Below are 19,405 nucleotides of genomic sequence, written 5' to 3'. Positions count from 1 at the left end.
CCCGATACCATCAGTATCTTATTTTCTTATTAAATTTGTTTTGAGCTCTCAAAATACCCCCAGAGTACCACGGTATAGTTTGCTGTAAAGCCTTAATACTAAACAATTTGTTTTCAAAGCATTCCCAACAACCTGGAAAAACAGGAACACTCATCTCATTTTATCCTTGAGGAAAATAGAACCCAGAGAAGTTTGGTGATTTGCTGAAGGTCACACAGCTATTGATTTTTTAGAATCAGAACAGAGCGTCTACTTCAATCATCTTTCTCTACCAAGTGGAAGCTATGTACTTGCTTCCCGGCACTCTTCAGTCAGCACTAATCAACACCTGAGTTTAGGGTTTCCATGTTTTAACCCATTTTAAGGTTGTAGGAACACTGAACAAGAGAATTTTGTTTATAAGGTTTCTGTTTCTTGCAGGGGCGGGCGCAGGGTGGGCAGGAATCACTTTAAGGACAATAATAGGATACTAATAATAGAACACGTATGAGACACAAAGGACTCCTAAAGTGCACAACTTAAACCTTATGAAAAAGGCCAGAGTTATAAAGTCAGAGATGAAGGGCTGAGAGATTATTAAACACTCAGGAATGTAGGGTGTATTCACTAATGTCTGGGGTGACATCATACGAGGCAACCACACCCTTCGTGAAACTGCATAGATCAATGGTTTGATCCAACCTTGTGTTTCTTAGATTTCCAAGCTCTGAACTATGAATACTCCAGGGGGGGAAAAAGGAAAACCCAGAAATACTGTAACCAATTCTCCACCTACCCAAATGATGCTGAGAAAAAAAAAAAAATTGCCAGAAGTCAAACAGAATCTAAGCGACAGTGGTGAGGGTCCAGAATTGGAAGGAAATCAACTTCTCCCCTCAGAATGCCTATAAACATAGGTGGTAATATTTAAGGCCTTAATGTTTTGGACCTGCTCAGCCAGGGGAGGATAGGACTTTGAGGGTATGTGATAACATTCTTACACTTTAAAAAGTCAACATAATTATGGAAGAAGAAGTAGATTCAGTTTACTTGGCACCAAACAGAGGCAGCACAGCTGGAAGGCACAGGAGGAGACGTCCGTTCCGGGATAAAGAGGCCTTTCGAATACCAGCGGGTCTCCAGCAAAGGGGCAGCGAACGCGGCCTGAGAAACATGGGCTTCCCCGGGCGGGGGCCGAAGCTGTGAGCCTCCCTCAGCAGCGCGCCAGGGGGGATTCTCAAAGAGGAGGGGAATTTGGCACTTACTGTCCTTTAGGTTCCTTCCAGTTTTAAGACCATTCTATGATTTCATCCATCTTTAATGGGCTTTTTATTTGTGACTCACACCAAAGTCTGAGCAAAAATCAGATTGTTCCCAAACACTCTTCCATGATCCGTGGCTGCACACAAAGAGCTCCATGGATAACAGGACAAGTTATCTGAGGAATTTAGCAAAACAAGCAAACCAACACACACCTGTGCCTGAAATACCGAGACCCTCCCTCCCCAAAAGGCAAAAAAAAGTATGGTCCCAACTGTCAGTAGATTCCTGGAGCACTGTCCTCTCTGGGTTTAATTTGGAGGGTGAGAATTTGGCTTCTCAAACTCGTTTTCATACTTTTACCCTCCCCAGCCTGCAGGGGCAGTTTTAATTGAGAGGCCTTCCACTGTTTCCATGGAAACAACAATCATTTGAGGGCTGAGCTGGGCTGAAGATTCTCCTCACTTAATCCCACATTCTGGCAAAAGACAGGGCTGGAGACAGATACGGAGAGGTTGTAGGAAATAACATTCTGCAGAGGACAGAAAAGACAACCAAAAACTTTAGTTTTAATGGATTCCAGGTAGTTATCAGTCGGAAACTAACTCGAATCTTAAAACACAAAGTACGGCAGTCAAGGCCCAGTTTTCTTTTCCTGAGGATTAGGGTGGCTAACTGGATGGGGATGGAAAAAAGACATACTGTTTCACCTGTGCAACGTCTCCAAATACTCACTGAAGAGCAGTCTTACTGTTTCTAACTACACGGAGAAACCAAAGAGGAGCTGAACATAATCCTGGCAACAATGACTGGGGGCTACAAAAATGACAGGCAGTTGACAGTTCAGCCTTCTGTTGTCTCAAAGATGGGGTCTTTCACGGGACTTTTTAACTGTGTTAAGCTCAATTTGACAGCTGAGTAAGAAGTGCTAGGACACGCCAGCTGAAGAATGATTATAATTAAAGCTTGTAGTTGACAAGAAGCCGGCAGAAAAAAAAAAACCCCAAGATTACAGTTAAGTCTGCCAAGTGATTTAAAACAGACATTGAGATTCGTGGTAAATCCTCAGGAATGTGCAAGCACACCAGCTGCAGACACCTTGTCTTCCGGGCACCTGTGGGCACCACCCTCTCCTTCAGGGAACAGCGCCTCCCTCTTCTTGTAAGGATTCCTCCTCCCCAAACCCACTCCACGACCTCCTCAGAGCTGCCAGTTCTCACGTGACCCCACCGCCCCGGGAGGAGTCGGAGAGCCTGAAATCCCCTGCCTCCGACACCAGGATCTGGAATAGGCATCTGTCTCTAGTGGCTGAAGCTGTAAAAGGCCCAACTCTGGAGCCACGTGCAGTGTGTTTTTCACCTTGTGGAGAAAGTCAGTCTGTAGCGAAAAACAAAGAGCAAGGGTAGGGAAAGAAAATCCTGACGGTATTATAATCCCTGGCCTGACCGTGAGTTCTGTGAGTCACTCAGGAGCCTTAGACCCCTTGATCACATAGAGTGGTTGCATCTGGATCTGAATTTGCACCTGAGGAGTCCCACACAACACGACAGCTTCGAATAAACTGTGCTTTAGTGTTGCATGTATGTGCGTGCGAGCACACACACGACCAAAACTAAAGCTCACAATCTACACTGGAAAAAAGTATTGGGTCGGGGGTGGGAAGCAGACGGGGCGGGGTGGGGAGTATAGAGGGAAGTGTTGGATTTAATGATACCTTTACTCAGATGGCTGATATTTCCAGTCAACACAGCAACTGAGCCAGTGTAAATAATCTCCTTCACGTTGACTCACTATCAATTCAGCATCATTAATGAAACAATCAGTTCCGGAAGGAACTTTTAGGTTTTGCCTATGTCACCAACAATACGTACATGATTTCAGCTCCCGTTCTCCACGTTGACTTGAATGGTCAGTCCTTGGGTTTAAATAACAACTTTTTAGAACTCAAACTTATTGAAAAAATAAACCAATACAAAACGTTATCTGGCTACTCTCCTTTGTACACAGAGCTGCTGCTGACGTGAGAAGAGCACACACAGAGCCTGAATTTGCACCCCAGGAATAAGTCCTCCTCCTCCTCCCTGGATCCTGCAGCAAAGCCCTGCGAGTTAAAGACGTCAAGGGTACTGGCCTTGTGCGTAAGGTCAGAAAGTAGCATCCTATGAAGCTGAATCTAACCGGAATAAGGATAAATGGATGAGGAGCAGAACAGTTGTCCACGTGTACTTAATCCTTTAGCCATTTGTTATGGTTGCCGTGAAGGTGGAATTCTGAACAGGAGCAACAAAGACAGGAAAGGAATGAGTCAGAAAAAGAGAGAGAGCCAGAGACCAAGACTGCAGGTCACAAGAAGAATATATTCGAATACTATAGAGTCAAGAATAAAAGGAGGATTTCTCATACACATATCCTTTGTTAATACATTAAGATTACATTAAGCTTTTCCGGTCAGCGGCCTGAGGTGACCTCTAAAAATGGTTCGCTGTTCACTTGACACAGAAAATCCCACAAAATCATGCAAGTCGAGAGGTTCAAATCTTCGTGTTCACTTTAAGAACACTCGTGAAACAGCCTAGGCTGTTAAGGGTATGCATATCCGAAAAGCCACCAAGTATCTGAAGGATGTCCCTTTAAAGAAGCAGTGTGTGCCATTCCGTCGTTACAATGGTGGAGTTGGTAGGTGTGCCCAGGCCAAACAGTGGGGCTGGACGCAGGGTCGGCGGCCCAAAAAGAGTGCTGAATTTTTACTGCACACGCTCAAAAATGCAGAGAGTAATGCTGAACTTAAAGGGCTTAGATGTAGATTCTCTGGTCATTGAGCATATCCAGGCGAACAAAGCCCCCAAGATGCGGCGCAGGACTTATAGAGCTCATGGTCGGATCAACCCATACATGAGCTCTCCGCGCCACATTGAGATGATCCTTACTGAAAAAGAACAGATTGTTCCTAAACCAGAAGAGGAGGTTGCCCAGAAGAAAAAGATATCCCAGAAGAAACTGAAGAAACAAAAACTTATGGCCCGGGAATAAATGCTGCAAAAAATAAATGCAAATAAAAGTAAAAAAAAAAAAAAAAAAAAAAAGAAGAGATTACATTAAGAAAAACTAGTATAAATGAACGTCCATAAGAGTTCTTCATATTCATACTGTATACACCTGTACCTATATTCTTGTGACCCTCACTCATCTCCTCCAAGTCTACAGCTGTTGGTGCAGCAGAGGCAAAAACAAATTGACCGTAACCAAGTGCTGCTATAAAGACAAAATGAAGAGCAGTCAAGTCAAAAAGTTAAAACAAATATTTTCAGCAAATTCGCCATTCCACAAATTGGCCGTTAGACAACTAGCTTTTGGTATATCAATCTGGAGCCTTTAAGAGATGACTGCCAAGGAAAATAGGAGATTTCCATTAACCCCTAGGTACTAAACAGTATCTCTCAGAACTTAGCAAGGAGACCAAGATGTGTCTAAGAAGAAATAAGACACGTTAATGGAACATGGCTGAGGCAATACCATTATAACAGAAGTTTAGAAAGCCAACAAACAAAAAATGTACTGATGTGTATCTGTCACCATACAAGGGAGACTCTGAAATTCCAGCTACTTAGACAAGTCTGCTCTAGGGTGTGGCAGAGAGCAGTCCAGAGTCAGCCTCATCCTGGCACAAGCCATCCTGTACTCAAGCCACATGGCTCACCTGCAATTTCCCCTGGAATCCAGGAAAAGGGCAGCCTGGACAAGGGCTAGATGTAGAGCAGACAGACAGACGGGGCATTGCAATACGGACTACCTTGTCTTGAATCTCAGTTCCACTACCTATTACCTGTGTGATCTTGGTTAAGCTACCAAACCTGCCTAAGCCTCAATTTCCACATCTATGAAATGGTACCCTACATCATAAGGTTATCATGAGGATGTAGGAAATAATCTAAGTTAAATCCAAACACTATGCTGAGTCTTCGGCACATAACGAGAATTCAATCAAAGTTTATCAGCATCGTCAGTATCACCACTACTATACTGGACCAAGAGGAAGACATCGGGTGCTATAGAAAGCACACTGGAGGGGCTTCTAACCCAAAGGCTTCGGAGAGGAATCTATTCTGCTTTGGCACTTGCCCTGCCTGACCCCCTTCTAAGAACCTCCGTGGCCACACTGGATGATCATGTCTAAAGGAGGTGGCAGGAACCGACGTGCCAATCAATCTTCTTTCTTGAGAAACTGGAAGTCACCTAAAAGGCATTCAGCGTAAAGGCAGACGGGAGAGGCCATGAGTAAGCAAAAGCCAGCAGTAGGCAGAGGCCATGAGGGGGTGGAAGCTGAGAGGATACAGAAGCGGGGCAGGGAGAAAAGAGCAGTGAGAAGTCAGCCAGCAGTGGAGAGCATGCCCAGCAGCCGGCAGCCACGTGGCCGGGATGCTGCACACTGAACCAGGCCAGGGATACCACTGCTGCCAAGAAGCTGACTGGGCACACCGGTTGCTGAAGATTCACAGCTCCTGAACGACTTTCCAGTTACTAAACCATGTCCCGTTCCCTTCAAGATCTCGTCCTTCAATGGTCTGATGAACATGGAAAGTCTCAGTGAGGACATGACTCCACCCTCCATCTCCTCACCAGCAGCTCGTTCATTCAACCATCTCTGGAATTTAAGCAGCCCCTCCCCAGGGTTTGGCAATAAAGCACTATATTCTGAGTGTCACTATTTCTTCTTGGAAGAGGTTTAAACACACATGCAGAAATGAAAACGCAAGCAAAACTCCAGAAAGGTTTCAAACCAATAAACCTCAGGAGTGTCTGTGGTTTTCCCCACCAGCACAGAGCAGCCTCTGTGTGCCACCTGGCAAGCTTCAGTCTCTTCTCTCTCAACTCAGCAAAGAAATGCAAAAATAGCATTAATAAGCCCCTAAGGTCTGGGACTCTTCTGCTTTGGCATATACAGGCGCATTCCTTCCAACTGCTGGATGAGAAACAGAGAGACAGGCAAATGGAATGTGCACCCAAAGCCAGGCCAGATGGACCCCTTGGAGATTTATGATCCTGAGCCCTGATTCACCCACCCGCCCTAAACTACTACTGGGTGAAACTGACAACACTTTTCCTAGAGTAAGAGGGGGAGAAGCATTTCCCTACCTGAGAAAGAATGACAAGGTAGGACATTTTCAAGAAAATGAGCTACTCAGAGAGGGTGGCCCCGGAGAGCTGGCGATGGGTTTTGAAACAACGTCCACAGGAGTCCAAGCTGGGGCACAGGGGCGCAGGGAAACGTGCCCCGTAACAACTCATCGGAGATCCTCAAGGAATGTTACCGGGCAAAGCCACACTGCAAACTCCAAAACACCCATGTATCTAAGGAATTCCTGCAGGATCCAGAGAGAGGACACAGAGGAACGGGAGCTCGCTGGGACCTGAGGTCAGGGAGAGGTGGGGGCGTAGGGGCAGCGTAACCCGTGGCCTGGCGAAGAGATGTAAGGTTAAAGGAAGACCCGACGCTTTCAAGATGTGTGGTTTTCCATTTTTTTTCTTGTCAGAAAAGGTCATCGGTGAGATTCAAGTAATCCCTTCTCGCAGATAAAAAACGGCCACGGGGCTTCCCTGGTGGCGCAGTGGTTGAGAATCTGCCTACTAATGCAGGGGACACAGGTTCGAGCCCTGGTCTGGGAAGATCCCACATGCCGCGGAGCAACTAGGCCCGTGAGCCACAACTACTGCGCCTGCGCGTCTGGAGCCTGTGCTCCGCAACAAGAGAGGCCGCGATAGTGAGAGGCCCGCGCACCGCGATGAAGAGTGGCCCCCGCTTCCTGCAACTGGAGAAAGCCCTCACACAGAAACGAAGACCCAACACAGCAAAAATAAATAAATAAATTACTAAAACTCCTACCCCAACATCTTCAAAAAAAATATTCCCTGACATAAACAGAAAGGGGGAAAAATTAGTCTCTTATATGGAAAGTTACTTTCCATAACCCTAGAAATATTAAACAAAAAAACAAACAAACAAACAAAAAACGGCCACGACCTGCTTTTGTGGTGAGAAAGAAAAGGAGGGGTAGTCATATCTCAGGGCTCCATAAACTCCTGCAATCAAGCAGCCACTGGGGAGGACAGCTGCACCAAGTCCCCTTGCTTGTACCACTCTCAGGCCGGGAAACTACCATCACCACCTTGGTGGGAGCGGCTGCCTCTCTGAACAAGGAAACAGCCACTTGCAAAAGTGTTGCTTTTCAGAAATCCAGCATGTTCCCAGCCACTCTCCAGATATTTCATTTGCACGTTCAGAAGATGAGAGACATACCCAGGAATATTCCTGAGTAAAAAGTTTAAACTGAAATATGTAATAGATGCTCTGATCACGGTGGCCCTGGAACTAAAGCGAAAAAAAAAAAATCAATGTCTAGCCTAGTGGCAGGTGATCACTGTATTCTAGTGCTTCAGAGATACACAACTCATTCAGTTCCTGAGCAAACAGGAGTCAGCTGAGAGGTGCCGGGTGCTGTGCTAGTCACGCGTATTCAGAGTAAACGTAGGGTGACACTGTCAGGAGTTAGTCTAGAGGGAAGACAAGTTAGCAGGAGCGCGCTGGGCAGAGGTATTAGCAGTGTGTGTTATGGGGGTGTAGACAGGAGGTCATGTCAGCAAGTACAGAGACAAAGTGGCAGGACCAGGCCCGCCGAGAGGTCTACCTGTGAGCATGACAAGTGGTGAGAGGAGACAGAGGTTGGTGGAGCGGGGCAGGGTTTGAATCTGAAGGCCTTCTGAGCAGAGGAGGGTCATTTGTGCATTTAGAAAGCTTACTCCTTGGGCAGCAGGTAGGTGCTGAGGAAACTTACACCTGCCACAGCTGCTAGCGGCTAAGGAGCCGCTAGGTTCCATGGTGATGCAGGCGAGAGATGCTGAACGCTGGGACAAAAGCCACGTAAGAGCTCCCCTACTGAGCACGGACGCTGCCAGGCACAGGGCTACCCGGATTATTTCCCCCTCACAGTAAACCTTCCAGGTATGGCTACTATCCACAGCAGGACACAGACCCAGAGACGGAGTAACTTGCCAGGTGACCCAGGTGAGAAAGTGGCAGATCAGGGGCTTTGAGCCCTGCCACCCGACCCCAGAGCAGTGTTTTAACCACGATGCTCTACTGTCTGAAGAGAGAGAGCAGCGGGCAAGCCGGTTCTTGTTTCCAATGTAACATCATATACTTGTTTCTAAAATGTTAAGAAAAATATGAAACGTGGTGTTAGAATGATAGTCAAACCTCAGACTTTACTGATAACAATCTGAAAACCAAAGGGAGTAGGAAACGACCCCCCCCCCACACACACACACAGGCAAAGACTTCCTTCTCTTGCACATCTCAGTGAAACCAAGTGGATAAAAAGCAGGTGAGGGAATTGAGATTTCTCCAGAGAAAGCAGGTGCTGTGCTGTGTGACCCTCCTTCCTGGGTAGGGGAGCAGGTTTCTTTTGATCCAAAACCTAGTAAGGAAGTTTCAAGGGGACCCCTGAGGAAGCTCTGAGACACCACGATGAGGGCCTGAGTCTGCCCAGGAAGGAGGCTGTGGCTTGAGGTCTGACCCCTACCCCGGAAATCTGGGGGTGACGAGGGCTCCAGGGCAGACAAGGGCTGTCCCGGGGGGGACTGGCCTGACCCCCGGACGAGCGTGCCCAGGAGAAGAGATGAGGGCAGCACAGGACAGGCAGCTTGGGGTGAGAAGAGACCTGAGAAGGCAGATTTGAGAGGAGCAGGTGGACGGCACGTCTGGGCAGGGGTGCAAGGCGGCCACGGGGAACAGGATGTCCACCAAGCTGAAGGGAACCGCCAGGCAGAGGGACTCACGGGGAAGCTTCCAAAAGACCAAGGCAGCATCCCCTTTACCAGCTGTCAGGCCCTGAGGGTAAAGTCCCATCCCTACTTGTGCCCTGACAGGAAGTGGGTAGAGGAGCCTCAGGGGGACCGGGGGTGACAGGAGGAAGCAAGGGGCGGGTGAAGGCCTCAGCCCCTCCCCTCTTCAGGGGCGCGAGGCTAACGGTGCCGGGCAAGGGAGGACATTTTAATGCAATGTTAGGTTTGGGGTTTCGATTTATTATCCAGCCCTGTCTAATAACTGGGCCTGGACTTGGGCCTAAAATGAGCGCAGGACTCTGGTATCTGAGGGTAAACAACAAAGACACTCAATTTTTGACCCACCTGAATTTTCATTCCTGAGAAATCCCTCTGCAAAGTTTACCGGGACATACGAAAAGTGAAAAATTAAGTTTTTTTCCAACATATTTCATGTGTCTGCTGACCATACTGGTTACAGCACCTCAGATCATAGGCTGACTTTCCAGGTACTGAACGATAGCGGTGGTTTTCAGATTTTTTTTTTTTTTTTTTTGCGGTATGCAGGCCTCTCACTGTTGTGGCCTCTCCCGTTGCGGAGCACAGGCTCCGGACGCGCAGGCTCAGCGGCCATGGCTCACGGGCCCAGCCGCTCCGCGGCATGTGGGATCCTCCTGGACCGGGGCACGAACCCGTGTCCCCTGCATCGGCAGGTGGATTCTCAACCACTGCAACATCAGGGAAGCCCCTGGTTTTCAGATTTTTAGCTGCAACAGAGAACTTGAGGGGATTACATGGACAATTGAGAAAGAGATGCAAACTTCCTACATTTCAGGTAATAAACTGAAATCTTCAAAAGTATATTTAGCATCTCAGAAATGTCTCCTGGAAGTAGTATCTCAGGCGAGGCCCTGGTAGCCACTTCCACCTACCACCTTCCCTCTGGCTACCTTGACCACTACTGCTAAGAACTGCCTGAATCACGGCATCTCCTTGTCTAACTTCTCCTTCCTGGGAAAACAGGGAAAGTATTTCCAAGGCAAGTCTACTGTACGATCATGACAGCAAGCAACTGGAGGGCTCTGAAGTGAGACTGACAATTACAGGCAGTGGTCAGGGTGAAAAGCCTCCGGGACGAAGCCTTATCCTCGTCCCCAGGACAGCCAGGGAGAAAAGCGATAGAAGCTAGAGCTCTTCTAATCGCCATTCTGCCTGCTGGGGCAGGACTGCGCACCAACCCTCTCCTTCCAGCCGCTGCGGACAGAGGCCGGCCAGGCGAGGACGATGGAGGGACAGACAGGGAGAGCCCGTGGGGGGTGTCCACATGTACACAGCGCTCCGGCATATTCTCACTCACTTAGTCACAAGCATCAGGGCATCCTCAGTACAGGAGGCACGGTGCTAGACCTGAGCATAAAGCGGTGAAGGAGACGGGCTCCTGCCCTCAAGGAGTCTTCAGGTCAGACAAGCCAGGCCGGGCACCCCCTCTGCCCAGGGGGCTGGTGCTGTGGAAGCAGTGGCAGGACGCCCAACGGGAACCAGGAGCTCACACTGAGGACCAGGGAAGCGCACTCTCCCCACTCGGAAAAGCCGAGTCTCCCCCTAGCCCTCAACAGCTCTTCTGGCAGCAGCCTCACTGGCGACTGTCAGTGATCTGTCACTCGGCCTCTGGCCCCGACCTAAGAATTAAGTAAAAAGCGTAAACACGGGAATTCCCTGGTGGTCCGGTGGTTAGGGCTCCAAGCTCTTCCTGCCAAGGGTCCGGGTTCCATCTCTGGTCAGGGAACTAAGGTCCCACAGGCCACGCGAAGGTGGGTGGGGGAAGGCATAAACATTGGGCAAAACGGAAGAGGAAAGGTACCCCTAATTTTTCCACGAATCAAGATAATCATATATAGAGTCCCATTTTTATGCCAGAAATAAATAAAAATTTTCCCTGATATCCAGAATTAATGAATGTAAGAAATTTGCTATTTCTAACACTGAACCCCTATCATATCAGACATCAGAAACCACATGTAATTTTACTTCCTTTTAGGTTGTAAGAACTGATAATATGCTTACTAGAGATCTGAGGTGACTACTGACTTCTATACTGAGTGATAGAGCCAGGGTTTAAAAGAATGCTTTCATCTTCCCTTTTTGCTCATTCATTCACGTAAGGTCTATTATGTGCCAGTTAATGTTCTAAGTACTAGACTGTAGCAGTAAACAAAAGTCCCTCTTTAGGGGGGAAAAAAATCCTTGTTAGCACAGAAGTGATAAGTCCTATGAAAACACAGAGGGGGAAAAACACAGGGAAGAGGGGAAAAGGGCTGGGATTGGGGCGAGAGTGGCTGCTTCAAACAGGCCAGGGAGGCCAACAGACCAAGGTGACATTTGAGCAGAGACCAGGAAGTAAAGGAAAACACCCATGTGGACGTCTGGGGGAGGGCATACCAGGTAGGGGAAGAGCAGTGCAAAGGCCCTGGGGTGGTGGGTCCATTTGAGATGTCAGAGGAACAGCAAGATGATGAATGGGGGCTAGAGTGCATCAGGGGAGGGCACAGTGTGGGAAATAAGGTCTCAGAAGTAAGGGGGCACCACACATAGCTTTGAGGGAGACAGTAAGTGCATTGGAGGGTTTGGAGTAGAGAAATGACAGCATCTGTCTTATATTTAAAAGAATCACTCCGGCCTGGGGTGGGAGTAGGGGCACAAGGGCAGAGGCAGGGAAACAACAGAGGCTTCTGCAGTAACACAGGCAAAAAGTGGCAGCTTAGACCAAGGTAGAGCACTGCACGTGGCGCAAAGACATCAGATCCTCAATGTAGTTTCAAGGTAGAGTGGGTGGTGTTTGCTGACAGACTGAACACAGTATGAGAAGAAATGATAGAAGGGTGTCACGAACACCCAAGGGGGTGAAAGGACAGAGCTGCCATTTCCTACAATTGGGAAGAGCAGGTTTGAGGGGAGAAATCAGGAGCATTGCTTTGGATTATTACTCTTCAGAAGCCCGGTGGGCATTTAAGCAGAGATTCTGGGTAGGCTTGCGGATATGATGAGTCTGGGATTCAGATGAGGCCAGGACCAAATATCTAAATTTGGAAGTCATCAGGGACAGATGGTACCTAATGCTCCAAGCCTGGATGAGAGCTCCCAGAGCACGAGTGAAGAGAGAGAGAGGGGTTTCTCCGAAATTCAGAGGTCCGAGAGGCGAGCTGGACCTTGCAAAGGAGTGTGAGACGGCAGTGCTTACGAGGTAGGAGACCCAGAAGTGTGTGATCTCTTGGAAGCCAAGTGAGGAAAGTGTTCCTAGAAGGGAGGAATGATAAAACATGCCTTAGTCCTTGCTTTGCTGCTAAGAGTTTCAGGGTACGTGGGTGAGAAAATGATGTGCTTCAGGGCCCATATGGTTTCAATAAGAAAGAGCCAGGTTCAAATAAGTCCTAGGCTGGTTATTCAGAGAAAAAGACAAGATGCAGAAAGACAGTCTGATGTAATGACAAGTAGATGGATTAGAAATTCCTTGACTAATGACACCCAAGGGCACACATAAGTGAATGAGTGTCAACCCCAAAGGAAAGTTCTAGTGACATGTCATTGGGTTCTGCCCTTGGCCTGCTCAACATATCAGTGGCTTCTATCAGTGACAACTACACTTGACTGCAATCAGAACAATATAAGAGGCTTGCTAAAATAGAGCCTCCCAGTGTCTACCCCAGATCTACTGAATTTGAATTTGCCAGGTGGCACTGGGACAAAGAGCTAAAGGAAGGCCTGAGTTAAAAGAAGGAATTGAGGGAGGAGGCTGATTAAAAGTACAGCTAAGGCTTCCCTGGTGGCGCAGTGGTTGAGAGTCCGCCTGCCGATGCGGGGGACGCGGGTTCGTTCTCCGGTCTGGGAAGATCCCACATGCTGCGGAGCGGCTGGGCCCGTGAGCCATGGCCGCTGAGCCTGCGCATCCGGAGCCTGTGCTCCGCAACGGGAGAGGCCACAGCAGTGAGAAGCCCGCGTAACGCAAAAAAAAAAAAAAAAAAAAAAAAAGAGTAAAAAGTACAGCTAAAACCAAGCTAAATGGAATGCGGAATGTGCTGGATGACAGCTTTGGGCTCCAAAGCAATCTTAGCAGGTAGACACACAGGTAGGATATAACTGGGTCAATTTGGCATCTTGCATTTGCCTCTGACAATCAGCCAGATGTGGGATGGATGGAGGAAGCCTAGCTGGATCTGAGACCAATTTGGGACTCTCGGTGATTAACCGTGTGATCTCAAGCTGCACGGACAGCAGACAGGAGAGAAGGGACATGATCCAGCCACACCCTCTTCGGCCCCCAAAGCACCCTCTCTTTCCCTGGCGCAGAGGATGCCCCAGAGGGAGGTCAGAGGAGCAAGACTGAGATCACGAAAGGGCTCCACCCAGAGAGAAGCAAATGTTCAGCCTGGAAACTCAGAAGGAACCAAGGACTCATATGGAGAAAGACTTACTATGGGACCCAACAGGGTAGACCCACATTCAATGAAGGAACACCAGTAGGCTAGTAGGACATGATTCTAATGGGGTGAGAGGAAGGTCTTTCTAACAGTAAGAGAAACCCAGAGAGAGAGAGAAGTTCTGAGCACTTTGCCAAAGGAATTGTTAAACTTCTATATACTCCAAATTAGCATTATTGCAATGTATTGTTTTATTTCTACACGTATGTTTTATGTATATATGCATGCCTTTCCTAGACCATAAATTCCCTGAGGAATTACTTGCCCAGAGTTCAGCGCAAGCCCTGTCCCATGCCATGTGCTCGGCAAATGTTCTTTGAATGAATGAGTTGATTGTGGCTGGACGTTGCCAAGCCTGTTGTAGAGGTGATTCATGCTGCGTGATTGTTAATGTTCCTTCTAAAACAGCAGATCCTATGATTTCTGAAAAACTGCACACAAACCAGTTCCCTCTGGAGACACACTCATTCTTTGCATCTTGACAGTCTATTTGGAATTTAGATCATATAAATTATTCAATTATTATGTCTAATATTCAACTGTAATATTAGTCCTAGGTTTAAAGCTCAGCCTGGTATTAAGTGAGTAGGAAGGGTAATAACTTTTGCCTCCAATGTTTCTGTACTCCACACAAAAAAGTGCAAAACCCGGGCTTCCCTGGTGGCGCAGTGGTTGAGAGTCCGCCTGCCGATGCAGGGGACACGGGTTCGCGCCCCAGTCCGGGAAGATCCCACGTGCCGCAGAGCGGCTGGGCCCGTGAGCCATGGCCGCTGAGCCTGCGCGTCCGGAGCCCGTGCTCCGCAACGGGAGAGGCCACAGCAGTGAGAGGCCTGCGTACCGCAAAAAAAAAAAAAAAAAAAAAAAGTGCAAAACCCCATCTGTTAAGGAAATCTGATCCTTCCAGCTGTGACCCAGTTTGGGGATTTACCCTCTAGGCCTCTTTTCAAGTAAATGTCACCACATCTCCACTGGGCGGATTTACGGATTCGTGGGCTGATGTGATCTGCCCTGCAGGTGCATGCGGCCGCCACCCTTGGCCGGTTGTGGTTCACCTCAGAACGTCATCCCATCAGAGGCCTGGTCTAGCTTAGAAGTTAGCCCAAAGGGCCTCAATAGAGTAGCCTCTGCAGTTACCAAGTCAATCAATGCACATCACAGCCCCCTTAAGAGACCCCAAAACAAAGCCAATCCTTGGGTCCATGGATCAGAGCCTGGAACGCTCCTAAAATTTGAGGCCGCTTTCAAAGCCACCGTTCTGCTCTTTTCCCCACGTAGGACTGGACATACCATAGTAATGCATCTAGGGGAGGGAACCGTGTCTCCAGGGAGCATTTACCTCATACCGGGCACTGTGCTGGGAGCCATCCCATTTCATCCTCACAGCAATCCTATGAGGTGACATTAGTGGCCCTCGCATAAACAGGGCAAGGGTATCTCAGAGAAGTTAGTGCAGTTGCCCAAAGTCACATCGACCGAAATGGAGGGGTCAGCATCTGAACTCTGGTCTGTTCAGCCTAGAGCTGTGCTTCTTTTTTCCTCACGGCAACCAGAGCGATCTTAAAACAAAAGCCAGATTAGGACACTCCCTTACCAAAATGCCCCGGTGACTGCCTCTCATCCAACTTCTGCAGGACGCTGCCTGCTCCGGACTCTGCCTGCCTCTCTTTCCACATCCTCTGCTTCTTCTTGCTCTGGCTCTCTCCCTTCCAGTCCTACCGGCCTTCTCCCTGTTCCTTGGAATCGCTGAGTCCCTGAGACTCAGGGCCACCATATTTGCTATTCCCTCTGCCTGGAATGCTGTTCCCCTAGTGCTATGCAGATCCCTCTTACTTCATCCGGGTCTCTGCTCCAGTGCCCCCTCCTCAGGGAGGCTGTTCCCAACTACTCTACCTAAAAGAGACCCCTTTCCCCACCACTCTCTAACTAACCCTGGCGCTACACCTGGTGTTTCTCAGCAGCACTCACCATACCTGCGCGCGTATTCCTGGCAAGTTGACCGCTTACTGCCGAGGCCCCCACTAGAACGCAAGCCCCACGGGGCAGGGACTCTGCATCCTTCACTGCGGCATCCTCACCCCCAGGCTCAGGGACCAGACGCGTAGCCAGCACACACCAAATTGGGCTGTTGCGCATCTTTTACCCTCTGCTACCTCCGCTTGGTCCCAGCTCACAGAGCCCTGCTACACAGTAGCTGGGTAAGCTTGGCCAAGTAACCTCAGCTCTCCAGAGAAACCTTCCATTTGCTGACACCACTGGCCCTGACAAAAGAGGGAACTGCTGTTTCATCCCTCCCTAGAGACTGCATCATTCCCTTGCTCTGATATTTGTATGACACTGCCAGTTTTAGAATTTTGTGATTTTATCAGAGAAGAGACATCTGGGGCAACTGATGAAACAAAAGGATAATTATATTTCACAAAGAGAAAAAACAAACCTTCAAAACAATGAATTTTCTATGTATTGCTAGAATAGACAATTAGTTCATATAATGCCTTCCAGCATCATTTCAAAGCTGATAGAAATGGATTGATTAAAGGAGAGTTATAAAGAGCTATATGATCTGTCACTGAACCAAACAGAGGGCTTCTAAAAGTGGAATTTCTGAGATTCCACCAATACAAATCTCCAAGCTTACAAGGGGATTGAGGCAGAAGCTGATCATAATCCAGAAGAAGGCCAGTATTCAACAGAACAGTTTCTAGAGATAAAATTACCTCTGTTTTGGGAACGTAATTTGTCTCCCTTGATGTATAATCCCCGCCCTTCCTCATAAGGTGGCTAGAAGGTGGTTCACTTTCCAGAAAACATTTCACACTCTGTAGAAGTATTACGTAAATAAACAGAGGGTGGTTCAATTTCAAAACTCTGGATTTATTTTGAATTTATTGGATGCAGTCCATGTAAACATTGTTTTACTTGTGGAAATCCCATCCTACGTCTGAAGGGCTTTTGTTTGCTGCACTTTCGTAGTTTTTCTCTTCTTTCTTAGTACATGTAATACTTCAGAGGAACTCCTGACTTTGGGCCTTGGTCAAGCTCAGAGGGTGAAATACCAAAGTCATAAGAGAATGGTCTTCTGGGGGAATTTCAGCCAATGTCTTAGTTTACAACTTTTAACCAATCCGTCCACTCACTCGCTCTCACAGGTGGGAGATAACAAAGCTTTACTGTGTAGCCAAATACCAGAACAGATAAAATGCTGCCAGTGATCTCACATCCAAAGAAGGAAGCAAAAAGGAGTTTGTGTTTATATTTGAATTCCACTGCTTGGCTTCAGTAGAAGTTGCAGAGAAAAAATTGAAAGGTATGGATGGGAAGTGAAGTGGAGGAACGGACACAGGGCAGTGGTGTCGTGAGTGTGTTGTTTACAGAATAAACCACCCAGAACATTGTATCTTCATGCAGCCTTCTCCTGCCAGATTTATCCCTTTCTGTGCTGTATTTGATTACAAAGTTTGAATATTCCTTAACACTTTCAATCAGCAGACAAGTGTTCACATTTTTTAGCAACAGTGATAAGTTTATCTGATGTTCAAACATGAATTCTATCCAGCTTCCTTCATACATACCGCATGCTAACAGCTGAGCACGTAATAAACGCTAAATATACCATTTTTATCACGCTAAAATATACCATTTTTATCACGCTAAAATACCATTTTTATGGATTGAATAATCTTCCAAAGGGTTTTTTAAAAAGTAAAAGAGAAAAAAGGCTACAGGTGCTTTAGGATTATTTATGAGCATTACTGAAATTCTTGTAGAGTGACCAATTTAGGCTCCATTCTTAAAGGGTCTTTGAACTGTGACGTTATCTTCCAAGAGTACTTTTTCATTAAAGAGCCATGTTTCCATACACTTGGCAGTTGTCAAAGAGGAAAAAGAGATAGCATATAACGTGCAGCTTCTTACAACCAAAATGTGTGCATTTTAATGATGTTTAACTTACTTTTTCATTCCACGCCCACAGTCCAATTCCAAGAAATGCTATTCCCAAAAACTGAAAGAAAGGGAGAAAGCGGTGTAAGTATGAAGGTAAATGCCATGGTTTTACTAGTACAAAGTTTTCAATCAATTTTTTGGTTACTTTACCTGCTGAGAAATAGTTTTCTCTAAAACCTGACTAACGGTCTTTAACAGGAAAAGAAATACCATGATTCCACCTTGATTAAAGTCACTACAGTATGAGGAAGGGCACCTGCTTACTGTCAATGTTCAGCTTAAGGCTTAACAGATCATGAAGAATAATAATTAGGTAGAATCTTGAGTAAAATTAAAGTCATCAATAATGTTTAACGCTGCCTTTTGGATAGGAGAGGAAACAGTGAGTAAAGCTGAGCACGATGTTCACTAGAAAATGGATAAGTAGGGCCATGAATTTAGAAGGGCTGGAGATTCTCTCCTCGCCATCATGCCACCATGAATGGGCGGGGCCAGGGAGGGCACGCCGAAGCCCCCAGTGTCCCTCAGCAAGCTCTTTATCACTCCTTCAAAAGGGAACGTGAGGGACCTCTCTGGTGGCGCAGTGGATAAGACTCTGCGCTCCCGATGCTGGGGGGCCCGGGTTCGACCCCTGGTCAGGGAACTAGATCCCACACGCATGCCACAACTAAAGAGCCCACCTGCCACAACTAAGACCCGGTGCAACTAAATAACTAAATACATAAAAGGGAACGTGAACCTTATCAAGTCCAGGGTGACCCAAAGAAAACACCTGGATTCTTCTGCTTGTCGGAAACTTAAAATACTTGTATTGCAGTTGAGAGGGCTTCCGTGACTCGGCCTGGTCTCAACTCAGCGCTATAACTTCATGCATAACACAGAGTACGCAAATAACACCTGAGATTGCGTTGGAAAACACACAGACTCCCTCAGCCTTCCATCAGCTGCACTGAGTATGGGGCTGGGGAGCGGAGCAGTCAGAAACCAGGGGGACGGTCCATTTTAATTAGTTCTCACTGTATCCCACCTCCTTTAAGGTACACATTTTCCCACCACATTTTAATATCTCTGAAATAGGGATGTGTCTTAAAATCGATGATGTCTCATAGTTTGCTTTTTTTTCCCTTGATTGTACCTAAAATAATGGTGTGTCTTATAATCAGAGTTTCACAGGTTTGGTGACACATGGCACAGGGTTGTCCACCCACTAAGAGCTCAGTGATCAGGACTTGGTGTAACTGGCCACGAAGAAAAAGACACATCTTAGTCCTCATCTTTATTATCAACAGCAGCTCTGAGTTTCCTCTCCAAACAGTGAAGTGAAAAGAGGGTGGGCAGGTTGACAAGCAGTTTCAGTCTCACAGCAGCTGTTTATTTTACTAACATCTTGATCAAGTTAAATGTCAGGGAAGCTGTCCACTGAGAGGGGGGCGTGGAGAAAACAAGAGCGAGGGCGGTTACTCTCTCCAGTTTCAGGGAAATCTGAGAAGGGTCCACCTGGCGAGGCCTTAGCCATTCGCAGCGGGGAGTTACTGACATTTTGTAGGCAACGGCTAATAAATCCGAAAGGGCTGGGAAAACAGCAGGAGCAGAGGGAAAAGAGGGGACTGCAAAAAACACCAAGGAATGACTGCTCTGAAAAGGTGGTGGTGCTTTTAAAAGCAGAACTTTCCAAATCCCCGGACAATTATCTGACACTGTAGTGAGATAGCATTCAATGCCTTCTGAGTCCCTACACAGAAAAGCTCAGCAATGTGTCCTTGATTTAGCAAAAACCAAGGACCCCTTTTTTCCTACCCTTGCTCATAGAGGTTTGAAAAGTGTTCAGAAAAATTTATCTTCAACATCCCAGCAAAAAAACCCCACTACGCTCAGCCCCTCTACTGCCCAGGCCAGAATGCTATTTTGCTTTACAGTTCTGATCTGAAGCC

General features: G+C 47.3%; 1 protein-coding gene and 1 pseudogene across 3 annotated transcripts in view; one reads left to right on the top strand and one right to left on the bottom strand.

Annotated features, from left to right (window-relative positions):
- TSPAN5 (tetraspanin 5) overlaps positions 1-19,405 on the bottom strand; it is a 179,768-nt gene that overhangs the window by 14,724 nt on the left and 145,639 nt on the right. For both annotated transcript variants that reach the window (XM_082634022.1, XM_082634023.1), the window contains exon 2: positions 17,482-17,532. In XM_082634022.1, the coding sequence (XP_082490148.1) occupies positions 17,482-17,532 (51 nt within the window). The remainder of the gene's footprint in view (positions 1-17,481; positions 17,533-19,405) is intronic.
- Positions 3,696-4,423, top strand: LOC309797208 (large ribosomal subunit protein uL22-like; annotated as a pseudogene). The gene has a single exon. The product of its transcript is annotated as a large ribosomal subunit protein uL22-like (transcript).

Source organism: Mesoplodon mirus (genome assembly GCF_964341445.2).
Source record: "Mesoplodon mirus genome assembly, chromosome: 2".
Classification (NCBI taxonomy): Eukaryota; Metazoa; Chordata; class Mammalia; order Artiodactyla; family Ziphiidae; genus Mesoplodon; species Mesoplodon mirus.
Note: the sequence above shows the minus strand (reverse complement) of the source record. Positions and strands in the feature narration are given on the sequence as shown.